The 13,906-nt window shown below is 38.6% G+C and overlaps 1 protein-coding gene across 2 annotated transcripts; it reads right to left on the bottom strand.

Annotated features, from left to right (window-relative positions):
- Positions 1-92: 92 nt before the first annotated feature.
- LOC121941691 (uncharacterized) lies at positions 93-7,901 on the bottom strand. 2 transcript variants are annotated; one of them, XM_088075583.1, is made up of 7 exons: positions 7,664-7,901; positions 6,338-6,460; positions 5,518-5,659; positions 5,291-5,399; positions 3,500-3,590; positions 2,758-2,943; positions 93-1,806 (listed from the first exon to the last, which is right to left on the bottom strand). In XM_088075583.1, the coding sequence occupies exons 1-7, from the start codon at positions 7,698-7,700 to the stop codon at positions 1,679-1,681; spliced, it is 816 nt and encodes a 271-aa protein (XP_087931709.1). In that variant the 5' UTR covers positions 7,701-7,901; the 3' UTR covers positions 93-1,678. The 2 variants fall into 2 exon arrangements, with proteins under 2 accessions (XP_087931709.1, XP_042340455.2); XM_042484521.2 differs by having other exon boundaries at positions 2,758-2,946; positions 7,664-7,896.
- Positions 7,902-13,906: the final 6,005 nt, after the last annotated feature.

Below are 13,906 nucleotides of genomic sequence, written 5' to 3'. Positions count from 1 at the left end.
CTAATCTAAACAACATCTTCATGAGATGCGTGATCATGAGATCACAAGCTGTAGTAAGTTGTTGATTGTGATGATCATTATGAATCCACACAAACAGCTTACATTTTTTATTTGCAGAATATAAATGATCTTTTTTTCATGCTTTCATTTCATACAACGGCTATGTTATGGGGACTTTGAGAAAAATAGCATTTTTTTCTAAATGAACAATATACAGAAAGTCACAGTAGCAGTGTTACATAATAAATCACTGCAACATATAAGTTAGGTTAGCCATTGTAATCAATACCAGTTGATAACAAAACATTACACCATGTTTTGCACGTACAAACACTGTCCACAGATTGAAGCTGGACAGGACTGTGTTACTTTTTTAGTGAGACACAAGTCACAGAAGTGCCAATAAATTGTATATTTCTATAGAATTCATAACAGTTGATGCGCAGAGCAGTCACATGGGATTTTAAGGTCCAGTCGTGAGGTTTCTCTGACAGAGTTGGAAATTTGACATCAGTGGGCATTCCAGTTGAAATTTTCAACTGGAAACTCAGAAATTCCATCTTCCCAGTATGAATGGAGCACACCAATAAAGTGCTGCTATTACAACTTTAACCAATGACAGTTATCTATATTATATGGGGTATATCAAATTAACTGAGGACAAACATTTAAGCAAAAGAACTACAGCACATCTAAGATGTGACACTGACATCTGCTTAAAAAAAAAAAAAACGTTTCTATATAATCTATAGAATATGGACGCCCACGTGATGGCTTTTATTGTTTGCAATACAAAGGTGCCGACCAGTCAATGAAGAGTGGATTCACAGTCAGTAAAATATAGTTTTACTTCAGTTTTAATGAAAATGTCTCTAAATTGGATAAGAACTAGCTGGCTTAAGCATGTGTTAAGTCATTAATATGGTAAATGCTACAGGCTTTTCAAAAGCTTGAGCTATACAACTTTAATGTAAACTGATTAAATTTACAACTTTTCTTAGTTTATCCACAATTCCTTTCATCGTGGCACCACAAAAGAATTGTGTCCCTTACACTGTGAGCAGGACTCATAAAAACACACTGCTGTTAGTGTAACACAGGGATCCTGTCTGCCAGCTTTGGCTCAGGTGATCGCTACAATAAGATGCAGCACCACACCTAAGACGCTACACCACACCTAAGACGCCGCACCACACCTATCTCAGGTGATACTTCAGAAATTGCAGCGCTTTTAAATCCTCATGCAGACTGTGCCGTGAGGAATAAACAGGGAGTGTCTATTGGTATTGATATGCACCAGCTTTGTGCAGCTGTTTTAGGCAAACATTGCAGCTTTTAAATAATGTCTGCAGGTTTATGTTTTTTTTTTTTCCTTTCTCTGTACTTAGCCCAGCAGACACACATACACGATCCGCCTGCCCAAACCCTGATACGCTCAACATTACAGATTTGTTTGGCTGTTGAGGCAACTGCAAATCCTGCATCACTTCCCTCTATCTTGTTTGGATACTTCACCAAGTCAGCAACCTGCAACGTAACAACCTACAACCATTGATCTTTTCACTTCCTGTTTCCTTGGTGTCCTTCTTCTTTTAAGCGCTCAGCTTTGTTTTTCCCATATTTCGTGCTTTGACTCTTTTTCTTTTAAGATGGCATTAGAATGCAGGTGTTGCAGTTTTCAGCCTTTCAGCACCTTTTCTTTTAGCAGGTCTAAGATGACCTGCCTCTCTTGGCTCTCCAGCTCAAACCTCCGCTCCCTCTCTTTTCTCTCAGCTCCCAGACGTTCCCTCTCCAGAGTGATCTTACCTGAGAACAAAGAATTGAAGAGGAAATCTGTAATTCAGTATGACGACAGAATAACAGTTTCAAGAAAACCTTGATCATTTTTAACTGAAATCTATACCTGCACGTCAAGTCTCTTATATTTTCACTTCACTATTTCTAACAGTGTTATGGTTGGTACTTTTTTTTTTTTTTTTAGCATATTTGTTTTTAATAATACAACAGCTATAGATGCTTCATGTTGGCTCGGCTGCTTCCAACCAAATTTTTACAGCTAAACAGTACACTGAAATATATTTCTAAAAAAACATTTGAGGCAAGAAATAGGCAGTGCAGTAACAGACTATTTATATTTGATCAGCGCCGCCTAGTTTGAAATTTTGACTGTAATTCACAAGCGGTGATTGATATGATTGAAAGCTGCTCTGACCTGTGATTGGTCAAAGCCTGAAAACAGTCAACCAAGTCGAGGTGAAGTCTAGTGTTCTTTCAGACCACCTGAATTGCAATATGCTCAAATATTATTGTGGGATTTTTACTTAATGACACCAAAACTAAAACTGCTTATCCCAGCTTTAATTTAGCTTAGCTCCAGACCTCTGAATTGCTGCCCAGATTTTTAAGATGAAGAATAACTTTAGAATGATCATGAAGCTAACATTAATTCAAACATTTTTAGAGCATTTTCACGAACAGTTTCGGCCTCAAAATGAATGCCGTCTAATCAGTAGATATGACATTTATTGCTCATTTTAGTAAAATAACATGACTTAATTTGAAACAACTGTCACAAATTCTAGATTAAAAGCATCCTGTCAAGTAATTTTTGCGTTCTGTTTTTAATTGTGAATGAAATTAATGAAAATCCACTTTACAGGTCAGAAATATCCACAGAAAAGGAAAACAGCGTAGCTGGGATGAACGTTTTTGGTGCCAACACCACTGTTTTACTACACTACTGTCTGAAAATCTTACTCCTTTGAATCTCCAGCTCTTCCCGGCGCAAGGCGAGTTCCTCCTCTCGTAGCCGCTGCTCCGCCTCTGAGCGTTTCTCCAGGAAGCTGAGGATCTCCGAGTAGGTCTGGCAGCAGCACTGACAGGGCCGCTTTGCTGTGGGCGCCGCTGAAAGCTCTGCCATTTCCTCGCGATCTTCCTCTGCTTCTGCTGTGACAGTAATTATGTAAAAATTAACCCCCTTCTGAAAGGAATAGTGCAACATCAGAGCAACATCCATGGGGCTGGCATGGATTCATGGCTGAAGGACACTTGAAGAGGGCAAATACTTGCTCACACAGGCGATTCAACTCGAAATTGAAGGTTGGGGTTGAGGGGTTTAAGCTATGCACCACCAAAGTCTGTATTTGAGAAGGAAACACTCACTTCTCTGTATTCTTCTCTGTAAAAGCAAAACAAAGCTACAAACTACATTTTAAGACATATTACCCAAACCCAGTGGTGCCAATGGATAAAAGCAATCAAATCTTCTATTTCCTCACAGTAGGAAACACAGTAAGGGTAATTCACAATTTTTGGCAATGTCTTTCACTACATGCACATTACTGAGTCATATTTCATGATTAAACAAGATGCGATTCGCCTCTCAGTAGGTGGTAATGATGGAGAGAATGAATGGCTTTGGAGGCAATATGAATAAATTTCCTTTTAACTGTCAAGTGGCAGAGTATTGTCATGACTGGTTTACTGACTGTGTTTTTACCTGCAGCAGGTGTTTGCGTGATGCTGATGTTGGGTTTGTCCTGCTCTGGCAGAGTTAGTTCTTCTAGGCCTCGCTTTCTCAGTTCATCATCCTAAAAAAATGATTACAGGATTATTAAATATCACTTCTACAACAATAAGAGCAAAAAAAATAAAATAAAATAAAAAAAAATTCTGAGGGGCAGCAGCATCTGTTAATATTAGAAGTTGTCGTAGCAATAGCAATACTCGAGTAGTTGTAGCAGCAGGAGTAGTGTTAGTGGTGCAGTATGAGCAGTTGACTTGTCAATGAATGCCACCAAGAGGAAGAAAAGGGAAGTGGCCTGCTGAATCATGACTTGGATGTGTAAATTTTGTGGCTATAGCCTCAGTTCCAATGAAGTGCTCCAACAGATAGTTGCCAACAGAGTCAGAAAAATGTATAATGACTCTGGTTTTAATGAGATAATCAGCATCATGAGGCTAATAACAAGGTGTGGAGTGAGTATGAAATTGAGATTCAAAAAATGGATAAAAAGCAAGACAATCAGATATTATATAACAACGGTGGAGGAAACACTTACATGCTTTACTTAAGTAAAAGTACTGACACTGTACTGTGAAAATACTCTCACGACAAATGAAGTCCTGTATTTAAATCCTTACAAAGTTAATCAGTAAAATTATCAGCAAAATTGACTTAAAGTAGAGCAAAAGTAGTTGTTCAATGTTCCCTGTCAGAGTTATATACCATAGTTTTGGATTAATATTACTGTTGCATTACTGTGCGTGTTCCATTTTACTATTGTAGATGTTTAAGGTTGTGCTCATTTTAACTTCTTTACATACCGTTAAGTAGGTTGATCTATGGCAATGCATTATATTCTATACGATCATCATATGTTTGTAGCAAGGCTGTTCCGAGAGAGCCACGTATCTCCAAAAAGTCAACCTTTATTTGTGTGAGAAAAACAGCCCTGCTATTTGACAATGATGCAGTTCCCACATACTCCCTTCACAGACTTCATCTTTCAGTTTATCACAAACACTCAAAAACATAACATACATGATTTTCAATGGACGGGAAGTGTATGAAAAGTAACTAAAGCTGTGAGGCAAATGTAGTGGAGTAAAAGTGTGGGGTACGAGTACAAAGTTGCTTACAATGGAAATACAGAACACAACAATTACCTCATAATGTATAGTTAAGTACAGTGTTTGAGTAAATATACTTTGCTACATTCCACTACTGTGTATAACATATCTCACCTAAGACAAGAAATATTTTAACAATGGTTCCCAGGTCACAAAATAAAGATAAGGGGTCAAGAAATGATTAATAAGAGAGGGAAGAAGAGGCAAAGTGCTGCACTTTTATTGTTTTTGAGGAATATTCTCTAAACAAGCTTTTGTTTTCATGTGAAACGATGGAGTAATTTTCTCCTTTTGGCCTTTAATTATAATTCAGATGAAACAGATCAAACTTTGGTAAAACTGCCATCATTACTTCAAGATATATGCAATCTACGACAACTGGATGAAAACTGACACATTTGAACTTTACTTTATGGAGTTACAAGCTTAAGCTTAAGGTTTGAAACAACAAACTGGACCAAACAGTGGTTTTTGGTTTTAATATTCGTGTCAGTATTTGGAAACAGAACAACTATTAAATCCAGTTTTAATAAATCATACACTTTATAATTTTTGGCCAAGATCTGATTGTCACTCACTTGCACTTCTGTTGACAAATATATTGAACTGGTGGTGTCACATAAGTTTACCAACTCTTCTCTGCTAATACGACACTCACCTGGTACTTTGTGTTTTCCCCGCCGGCCAGGAGCCCCTTCTCAGCCTCCAGCTCCAAAACCTCATGCAGCAAATCTTCCTTTTGGGCGTACAACCTCTCAGTTCCAAATCTGGGTACACAAAAAGCACACACACAGTAAATGGTATGTTTCTTTCTGGTAGGGCCGAGCACATCTGTAAATCTCCACACATCCAACTGTGCAGTTAGCTCCCAGTGAGTGAACCAACCTGCGTAGACTGGGAAAGTCTTGCTTCTTGTAGTAGTCCAGCAGCAGCATGGTTCTCTCCCTGCACCTCCTGGCATCCACCTCAAAGTTTTCATCTTGGAGGGCTGCAGTGATGATCTCCCCCACGCGGGCCCAGATCCGCCCTGATAAAGATTAATGACTCCACACATGAATATACAGTATGGAGGAAATATTGATTTTGTAGCTCATAAACACACAAGAGTGTTATGTTTTCTCTTTGACTGGTCTTTCTGCCTGTTATCTGATGACTGTCATGTTGTATGTTTGCTGGATGTCTTTATAAAACAGCAGCTAAACAAAGAACACCTTTACAGTTTGAGGTAATAGTATATTGTAAAATTGCTATTGATGTTTTGGCTAGACATTTTTCCTAGATTAAATCTTCTTGTAGCCGCACTAGAAACATTTTGACCAATTGAATCTTTAATTTCGATACAATACCTTGAAAATACAATTTTTGATACCAAAGGGAAAAATTGACATTGAGAGAATACAAGTTTAATTTTTAAGACAAATTACATATAACAAAGGCTATAACAAGACGATTCTTTTTCGGTTAAAAGCAGAAAACAGCAGAATAATTGTAGAAAAGCTAAACAATAATAGACAGCAAGAAAGCAAACCGGTAGTGTATTGTTAGAAAATTAGTATTGAAACTGTTTTGATATGTATCAATAAATCAGTATTTCTGAAAACACTATTTTTAACGTGACCCCATTAGTCATGCAGGAGCTGCAGCTCTCTGAATCCAAACAGTATTTATTTTTCTGGCAGATTAGTCCTTTAAAAACAGGACTAACCTGGCTCTTTGGAGGCGAAGGGGTTCTGGGCGATAACCTCCCGTAAAAGGATGATGTCGTGCCGCGCTGAAAAACGCACCTGACGCTTTCGTGGGGTTGTGGAGGGGCCAGCGAGGGAAAAACCTTAAGTTGGGAATAGAACACAATAAAATAGAATAGATATCAGAGGTGGGAGTAAGTCACATGTGTGCAAATAACATACAAATCATAGTTCTTAACCATCTAGTCTCAAGCAAGGCCCCACTTATGTTGGTGAGAATTAAGCAAGTCAAGTCCCTGCTATAAGTCAAGCCATATGAAAATTTCAATGATCTGTTTAAAAGTTAGTTTTCTAGCTAACCTTCTATGCCAAAAACCTAATAAGATAGCTAAAATGAGACATTTACATAGGCTTCGGGTTTAGTTGTGACAGATGAATTTGGATGTTGTGGTGGTCGAGTCCTTGATTTTTGAGCTGGAGACTTCGCATGCCACTGTGTCTGAATCACATCAAGTCATGTGACTATAGTACCCCACATCTGACATATACAGCCTGAAAACATTTTCAAACAGTGAGATGAGATTATGAATGGAAAGACCATAGTTCACATGGAAAGTGTGGTTCAGAAATACTGACCTTCTTGAAAAGGGAAACGAATAAATTACATCCCACATGATCACAATATTTTTGTTATTATTGTTATAGTTCTCTGCATTTGAGAAGCTAAGGCCAACTTGGGCATATGTTTGTGCTGAACCCACTGTTGCCAAGAAAGGAACTGTTATCAGTGAACCTAAACCATTTTACTTACTGGCATATGACAGCAAATGGTATCAAACTAATCTATGTTAAGGAAAAAAAGTAATTTGAAAAATTCAGCGGATCATGTAATGACATGTTATTACCATGCATAAAACTAACCAGATGCTTAAGTGCACTTTATTTTCTGAGCACTTGGACTCTGGTCTATCATATAAAGTTCAATGTAATGAAGGGGAATAACTATGGCCTGTGTTTTGGTGCCGAGGTAAACGGTGACAGCAGTTTGTCAGTTACAGAACTGCTGTCTGACAGATGACAGCAGCTCTGCCACTGCTGTGCTCCACACTGTGCACAAGTGCAAGCAGCCGGCAGCCGGTAGCTACAAGAAAATATAACCTGAAACGAGACAAATGGCCCGTTAAGCTGTGATAGCCCTACAGAGGCTACTGCACGTTCAATGCTGAACCACGCGTCAGAGGAGGAGGAGGAGCATTTTGCGCACGAACGAACCAAACACCGCCTAGGAGATGTTAATACAAGTGTTTGAAAGGCGCGTTAAACGTGGAGGTGGTATTGTATCTCACCGTTGTTGATCGGCACTTCCACCACTACCCGTTCCATGTTTCTGTTTGGTGCATCCGGGAACCGCCTGACGCGCGCTGCACACGTCCAGTCACCAGTACAGGTTCCCTACTGACGTGTAGCTCAACTTGGCGGAGGATCAGGATCTGGCACAACGGAGGTACCGCTCTTCGCTATTAGCTGTACGGACTCTGAACGACCACAAGATAGAGCCAGAGAACTGCTAATAAAAGACCCTGAGGAGGATGAGGTACCACAGTGAGGAGATGACTAATCTACCGGAGCACGTTTCTGCAGCATTGATGGCTCCATAGCATTCAGAGAAAATAATATTTCTCTCACAGCCTCCTGTTAGACAGTTTGTTCCATTCTTCTGTATAATACACATGAAAGGAAATCAAGCCTACATTTAAATATTTTTCAAAAAGTAAATGCTCTAATCAGTAACTAGCGGCATAATACATTTGTGAATTTATGACTTATTTTGCTTACAGCACTGCTTTTCTTCTCACTAGCTCCGTTCATCCCATTTTCTTTTGTCTTTGACATTTTTCCTCCTGATTTCCAGGGTCAGTGTGATATTCAAGACACAACAAGCGTTGCTGGACAATTCGGTATGTGCAAATGAAGCATGAGGTCTTCTGAATAGTGTTTAACATTAACTGACCACTAGGTGTCCCCCAGATGACGGACAATAATCTTATCGCTACATTATTTGTCTGATGAGCCTTTTAACCTCACACTGAAAATGAATTAAGTTAAATCAACTGGCCTGACATTCCATTAAATTCATCCCTTTGTTTCTGCAGTTTGCCTGATTTGCAGTTTGGTTTGTCATGCTCTGCTCTCTCCAAGTATCCATCTTTTCCGTCCTTTATGCAGTCACTGGGATGTTAATGAAATGCTGCATTTTTTGTAGATTGTAGCTATTGCTTATTTTAAAGAATGCATTAGTGTGCAGTACACATTTTGAATAAAAGTCCCATACAAGCGACTGTCTTAGGTATTCAGTGAGCCGAAATATTAAATTGAAGAAAGTTAACCTTTTCCCTCTCATTTTCATTTCAAGGGAAGAGCTGACTGCTCCAAGGAGGGAGAAAACGATGCTGACTTACAGTGATGTGCATAGACTTAAATTCTAGATGTCTTTTCACCTTTGAATATTAAGTTGTAAAACACATACATTACGATTCAAAATCTTAAAACGTTTGGATTATTCTGACTGTTGTTTACAGTTTGGAGACTGATAATGTGGAGGTGTACCGGTGATACCTTAAGTGATAATACTTTAAGTGAATGTTCACAAAACCAATAGATAGGTCGATAGATACAACGATCAATAGATAGATAGATAGATAGATAGATTGATAGATAGATATATAGATATATAGATATATATGTCCCTTGTTGTAATTTTAGCTTGTTTCTAAGGTGATTCTGCAACCATCCAATGTTAAAAATATCAAGATCCAGCCTTCAAAACAAATAAACAAATAAACTAAGGATCCATCAATGTTTTCACCAGTTGTTGATGGGAAACTTAATATTCCATCACGGTACCAAAAATAAAAACACTTCAGTCAGAACATGCATGGAAAGGTAGCATTAACATTTATATGTCATTTTGCGCTAACTGTAAATGTGGATATAATAATAAAAGCCCATGCTGACTCCATAGCTAAGGCGCTGGACTGGCATACATTTAGAACGGTCTCTTCACTGAACATCTGTTTGTGAGGTTGCAACAAAACTCCGCATATCCTTTGCTGGACAACTGAGTGCTTTTCCTCTACGTGGTAGTTCCTATGCAGTGCTCATCTGTTTATTAGACATTCAGGTCATAGCTGCTGATGTGTGATATATTACATATTTATTTGGTTTATTTGCAGTCTGTCAGAAACATCCCCTGCAGTTAAAGCAATTATATTTTAGGCATGCAGCCAAAGATACATGACCTGCTGAATTCCAAAACAAAAAATTATGAGTGAAGGGCGCAAAACCAGAAATCACAGTATTCCCTTTGTCTGTCAAGTAACCACATATAAAGAAGCACAAGGAGAAAAACTACTAAGTAAATGAATTAACAAGACATAAAAGTGAGAAGCAAGATGTTTTTAAGGATAAGAGTCCTTTGGTGATAATCCTGGCAAGCAGGTGCTCACACACTCACACTCTGTCACTGCTACTTTGGCATTTTACTGAGCAAACACACATTTGCCTGACATAATGAGAGGGAGATAAGCAGGGGAGCAGACCTGGGACCTGGCAAGCTGCTATATCGTAATAATTTGATTATTTGGTTGGAGATGCCGGGGGAGTGTTTTGAGGACACACTTCGAGGGAGGGAGAGAGACGGCATGGGGGGAGGACTGACTGGGCCATGAGTCAGAGTTGCTTCTTTTTTTTGACAGAGAGGAAATCAGCTTTGTTTCGTGCACTGGTGACTTTAGGAGAGTTAATTGAACATGGCAACCTTCCAAGTAAAGGCACAAGTACTGCCCACGCTCTCATTACCGGTGATGGTTATGTTGAGTGTTGCTGTAATTTAGAAACGCCCGGACTGATGACAGACGCCGAACACAAATGAGAAACAGCCTGTCTATTTAAAATGACAGAGGGTGGTTAGACAAAATACGGAAGGTGTATCAGATTTGATTGAATGTCATCACAATCTTCAGACTCTGCGATTACACAGTACAAATCATCACCATGGTTATGCGCTTAAAGGAATAGAAGGCAGCTCCAGCTCCTGCACACCAGCACACCAGCAGCTGGTATCCTCGGTGCTCGGATGTCAGTGGATTGTTAATTAGCCTAGACACACAGTTCTGGTCCTGCTAGGATCAAAGAACTTTTACAGTTAGCGCTTCATAGTTGATCAACCTCCATGAGATCAGCAAGTAGAGTTTTTCCTCTTAACAACAATCTGACAGGTCTTAAAGACAAACCAGTTTCTGCCTTTGGAAACATTTCTGACATTTTGCAGCATAATTATTTGGTTTTGAAAATCTTAAACTTTTGATGGAGGATATACCCCGATAAACCACAAAAAAAAAAAAAAAAGAACTGACAGTGAATCACCTTGGTCATCTCATTAGAAGGTAATATTCTGCTCACAAAACGTGGGTCCTGGCATCCATGTAGATGCCAAATGACACACTCCACCCATCCAAACACCACTGTAGACCAAGTGTCAGCATGTCCCATGAATGCTCAATCACATTGGGATTGGGGCAGTCGAGCTCTTTGTCCTGTTTCTTGTGCCATTCCTGAGCAGTTTTTGCTGTCTTTAGCTGAAGGCCACTGCCAGTGGGGAGTGCTGATACCATGATGGGGTGTGCTTGGTGTGCAATGGTGGGTGGAGCATGTCAAGTAGAATCCACATGAATGCCAAGACCAAAAGTTTTCCAGTGGAGCATTGCACTGTAACGAGGCAATCAATGTGATTCACTTCATCCGTCATAGTTTGGTAGCTGCACACTCAGTTTCCAGTTTATTGTGTACATCTAGCTAAAACTAATGAAGTCTAAAGCCCTATTTTCACAGGACTGGTATTACCTGGTGTTCTCATGTAATTTAGAAATGACCCCCCCATGTCTGTGTTTCATGCAGCACATTTGCAATGGATAAACCCTGTCTGTGCTTCATTTGAATTTACTGACAGCTGAGTACTTTTAAATGCACAGTTTATGAAAAAAAAATCTATATCATTTATAAAGTCTGTGCTTCAGACCAAATCACAAACATAAATATTAAATAACAATTACTCAGAAAATTGCAATGTCATGTACATATAATCAAACAGTGCTGAGCTGATTAGTTTTAAGCCACCTAAAAAAAAACATTAGATGTTTAAGTATATGCTACGATAAGAAGATTTTCTCTGCTTTACCCTGCCGTAAGACAGCCCTTACCAATGGAGATTTGAAGCCATTATATCAAAAACACTAGTCTTCATTGAGAAAAACAGTCATTGTCCTCCACAGAATGGTGGAGTTGCTGGTTTACAGCTGTCTCCATCAGATTGGCCTGTTGTGGAAAGTGAAGAGGAGAAATATTCAAATAAAGTGTAAACTTAAAATGATATTTATTTATTTACGTGGCTAAAGTATGTTTTGGTGCGGCCCCGTCCATAGCAGTACATCGCTAAGCTTCCATGCCTGTGTTGTGGGACTGTACTTTATTTATCAGAGGAGGGGTTGGCTGTAGTGTTTCTTTTTTATTTAAAACAAAAAATAAAATGCTACATAATAAAATGCTACCTTTTAAAGTCAGATGTTCATCACCAAAGCCAGAATTAAAACACAAGGTGAGTGTGATTTTTTTTAAATAAATTGCCTGACCAGTTTTCCAGCACCCTTTACCCTCTAAGAAATAACTAATAGTCCCTATCCCTATCCAGGAGAAGGGGAAAAAAAAAATCAACTACAACAACCTCAAATCACCAGCAAATTACAGAGATGCTTATTTGCGCAGGATTATTATTATCCATTGACTTCTGTATTTGTCTAAATATGGTAGGTAATTCACCCTGAAATTTTTACTTATGAAATTACAGACATGGCTGATTTGCAAAGGATTAAAATCACAGACATCCTCACGTATTATGTCCCCACATATTATGTCCCCACATAATCCTAGTCCCCAGTGAATAGGGCTTAATACAACAGTTTTGCAAAAACTGCTACATTGGGTGTTAAAATGTTCAGTGTTTGTAGTCATGTTGAATTTTATTGCATCATACAGGGTAGTGTCTGTTATTTAGCCTCCCCTTACTGGTGTAACAAAATAATAGACACACCTGTCAGTGTAAAGCAATACAATTCAACAGCACCACAAACTGTAGCCTCCAAACTGACAAAAGAATTGCATCATTGAATCAACTGCAAAATAATGGCAGCACATTAAACAAAGAGATTAATATTAAAAGAAAGAGTAACCATGTGCCGTATAAAAGAAATGTAAATATTGTTTAGTCACAAAATATTCAGACAATAGTCACCACATTTGTGTCTGAGAAGCAAAAAACACAAGAACAGGGGGCAAACTACCAGATAAAAGTACAAAAAAAACCAAAACAAAGAAGCATATTTAGCAAGAAGTAATTAATGTTTGCATGACTGGTTAATTTTTAGGCAATGGGCTATTTTATAGATGATCGCATGAGGTTTGGAAAGGGTGAGGATGTCAGGAATCCAACTGTAATTTTGATGTTTCAAGAGATGTTACAATGTATTTTAAATTGGGCTTACAGTTGTCCATTTTCAATAATTATTTTCCCATTTCAGTATCCAAGGCTGCAAGGAATCCGCACTCCTGCTGAGTTTTGTGGTTTTCCCCCTTTGTTCTTTGCTCTTCAACTAATGGATATGCTAAATGTCAGCGGGTATTAACAAATGCAGATCAAAGACAGGAAATAATGGCATAGTCTATTATCTGCAATGAGATAAGGGATGAAAAATAACATCCATAGCTCTACTATTAGAAATGAGATAGATGTGAAAGTATCATCTCATCTGCCTCATGACAGAGGTATAAATGTATAATAACATATGTGGTTATTGTGATCTTATGCCCATGTTCAGTTTCGGCTTCCTGTGTCATATTTTGTGCTTGAGCTATCCATGGCAACACGTAAGGTGACAAGGCATTTCACCTTTGCCTTTTTTTAAATTCAGTCTCACCCTTCTGCTGTCTTACAAAATCATGCAGACATACTGAGCACTTCTGTCAATGTCAGATTACAGAAAACTAAAGTCTGAGGGCTGATGTTTACAAATTTGGATTCAGCAAGTGTATTCTCAAAGAACAATTCCGCAGGCAGGGCAGATGATTTCACACAGGCTGCTTCCTTCCTTTACAGTCAGTTAGAAATAAGCCTTTCTAACTATTACAACACAGATAAAAGGCCACTGACAACTACTGAGCTTCAAACTCAGTTATAAAAATTTAAAACAAAGAGTTTTCTGTTCAGTTCGTTATTTGTTTATATGTGCAGGCAGGAAACTGCATCCGCTAGGCCTACTTTGTTAACAACACAGACATATGCTTTCTCATTGCAAGCTGAGAAGACATCTGCAAATGGTGGAAAGGCATAACGTGTATACTATCTCTGATTTATAGAAATAGACAGGAAAAAAACATTCAGATGGTTAACCACACCTGCAACCATAGATCTTGGCCGCCTATTGGTGTGCATTATCTATAAATAAGGTGTGGTTTGATATTTTTAAACATTTGACCTG

The sequence above is a fragment of the Plectropomus leopardus genome, chromosome 3 (genome assembly GCF_026936395.1).
Source record: "Plectropomus leopardus strain MGB_pleo_1.0 chromosome 3, ASM2693639v1, whole genome shotgun sequence".
In the NCBI taxonomy this organism is placed as follows: domain Eukaryota; kingdom Metazoa; phylum Chordata; class Actinopteri; order Perciformes; family Serranidae; genus Plectropomus; species Plectropomus leopardus.
This window is presented reverse-complemented; position numbering and strand designations above follow the sequence as displayed.

Excerpts from the sequence above, each read along its gene's own strand:
- LOC121941691 (XM_042484521.2), bottom strand. The coding sequence starts at position 7,700 with ATGGAACGGGTAGTGGTGGAAGTGCCGATCAACAACG. Across the intron at positions 6,461-7,663 it reads GGAAGTGCCGATCAACAACG|GTTTTTCCCTCGCTGGCCCC; the intron begins GTGAGATACAAT and ends TCCCAACTTAAG. Across the intron at positions 1,807-2,757 it reads AGAGCTGGAGATTCAAAGGA|GTAAGATCACTCTGGAGAGG; the intron begins GTAAGATTTTCA and ends CTTTGTTCTCAG.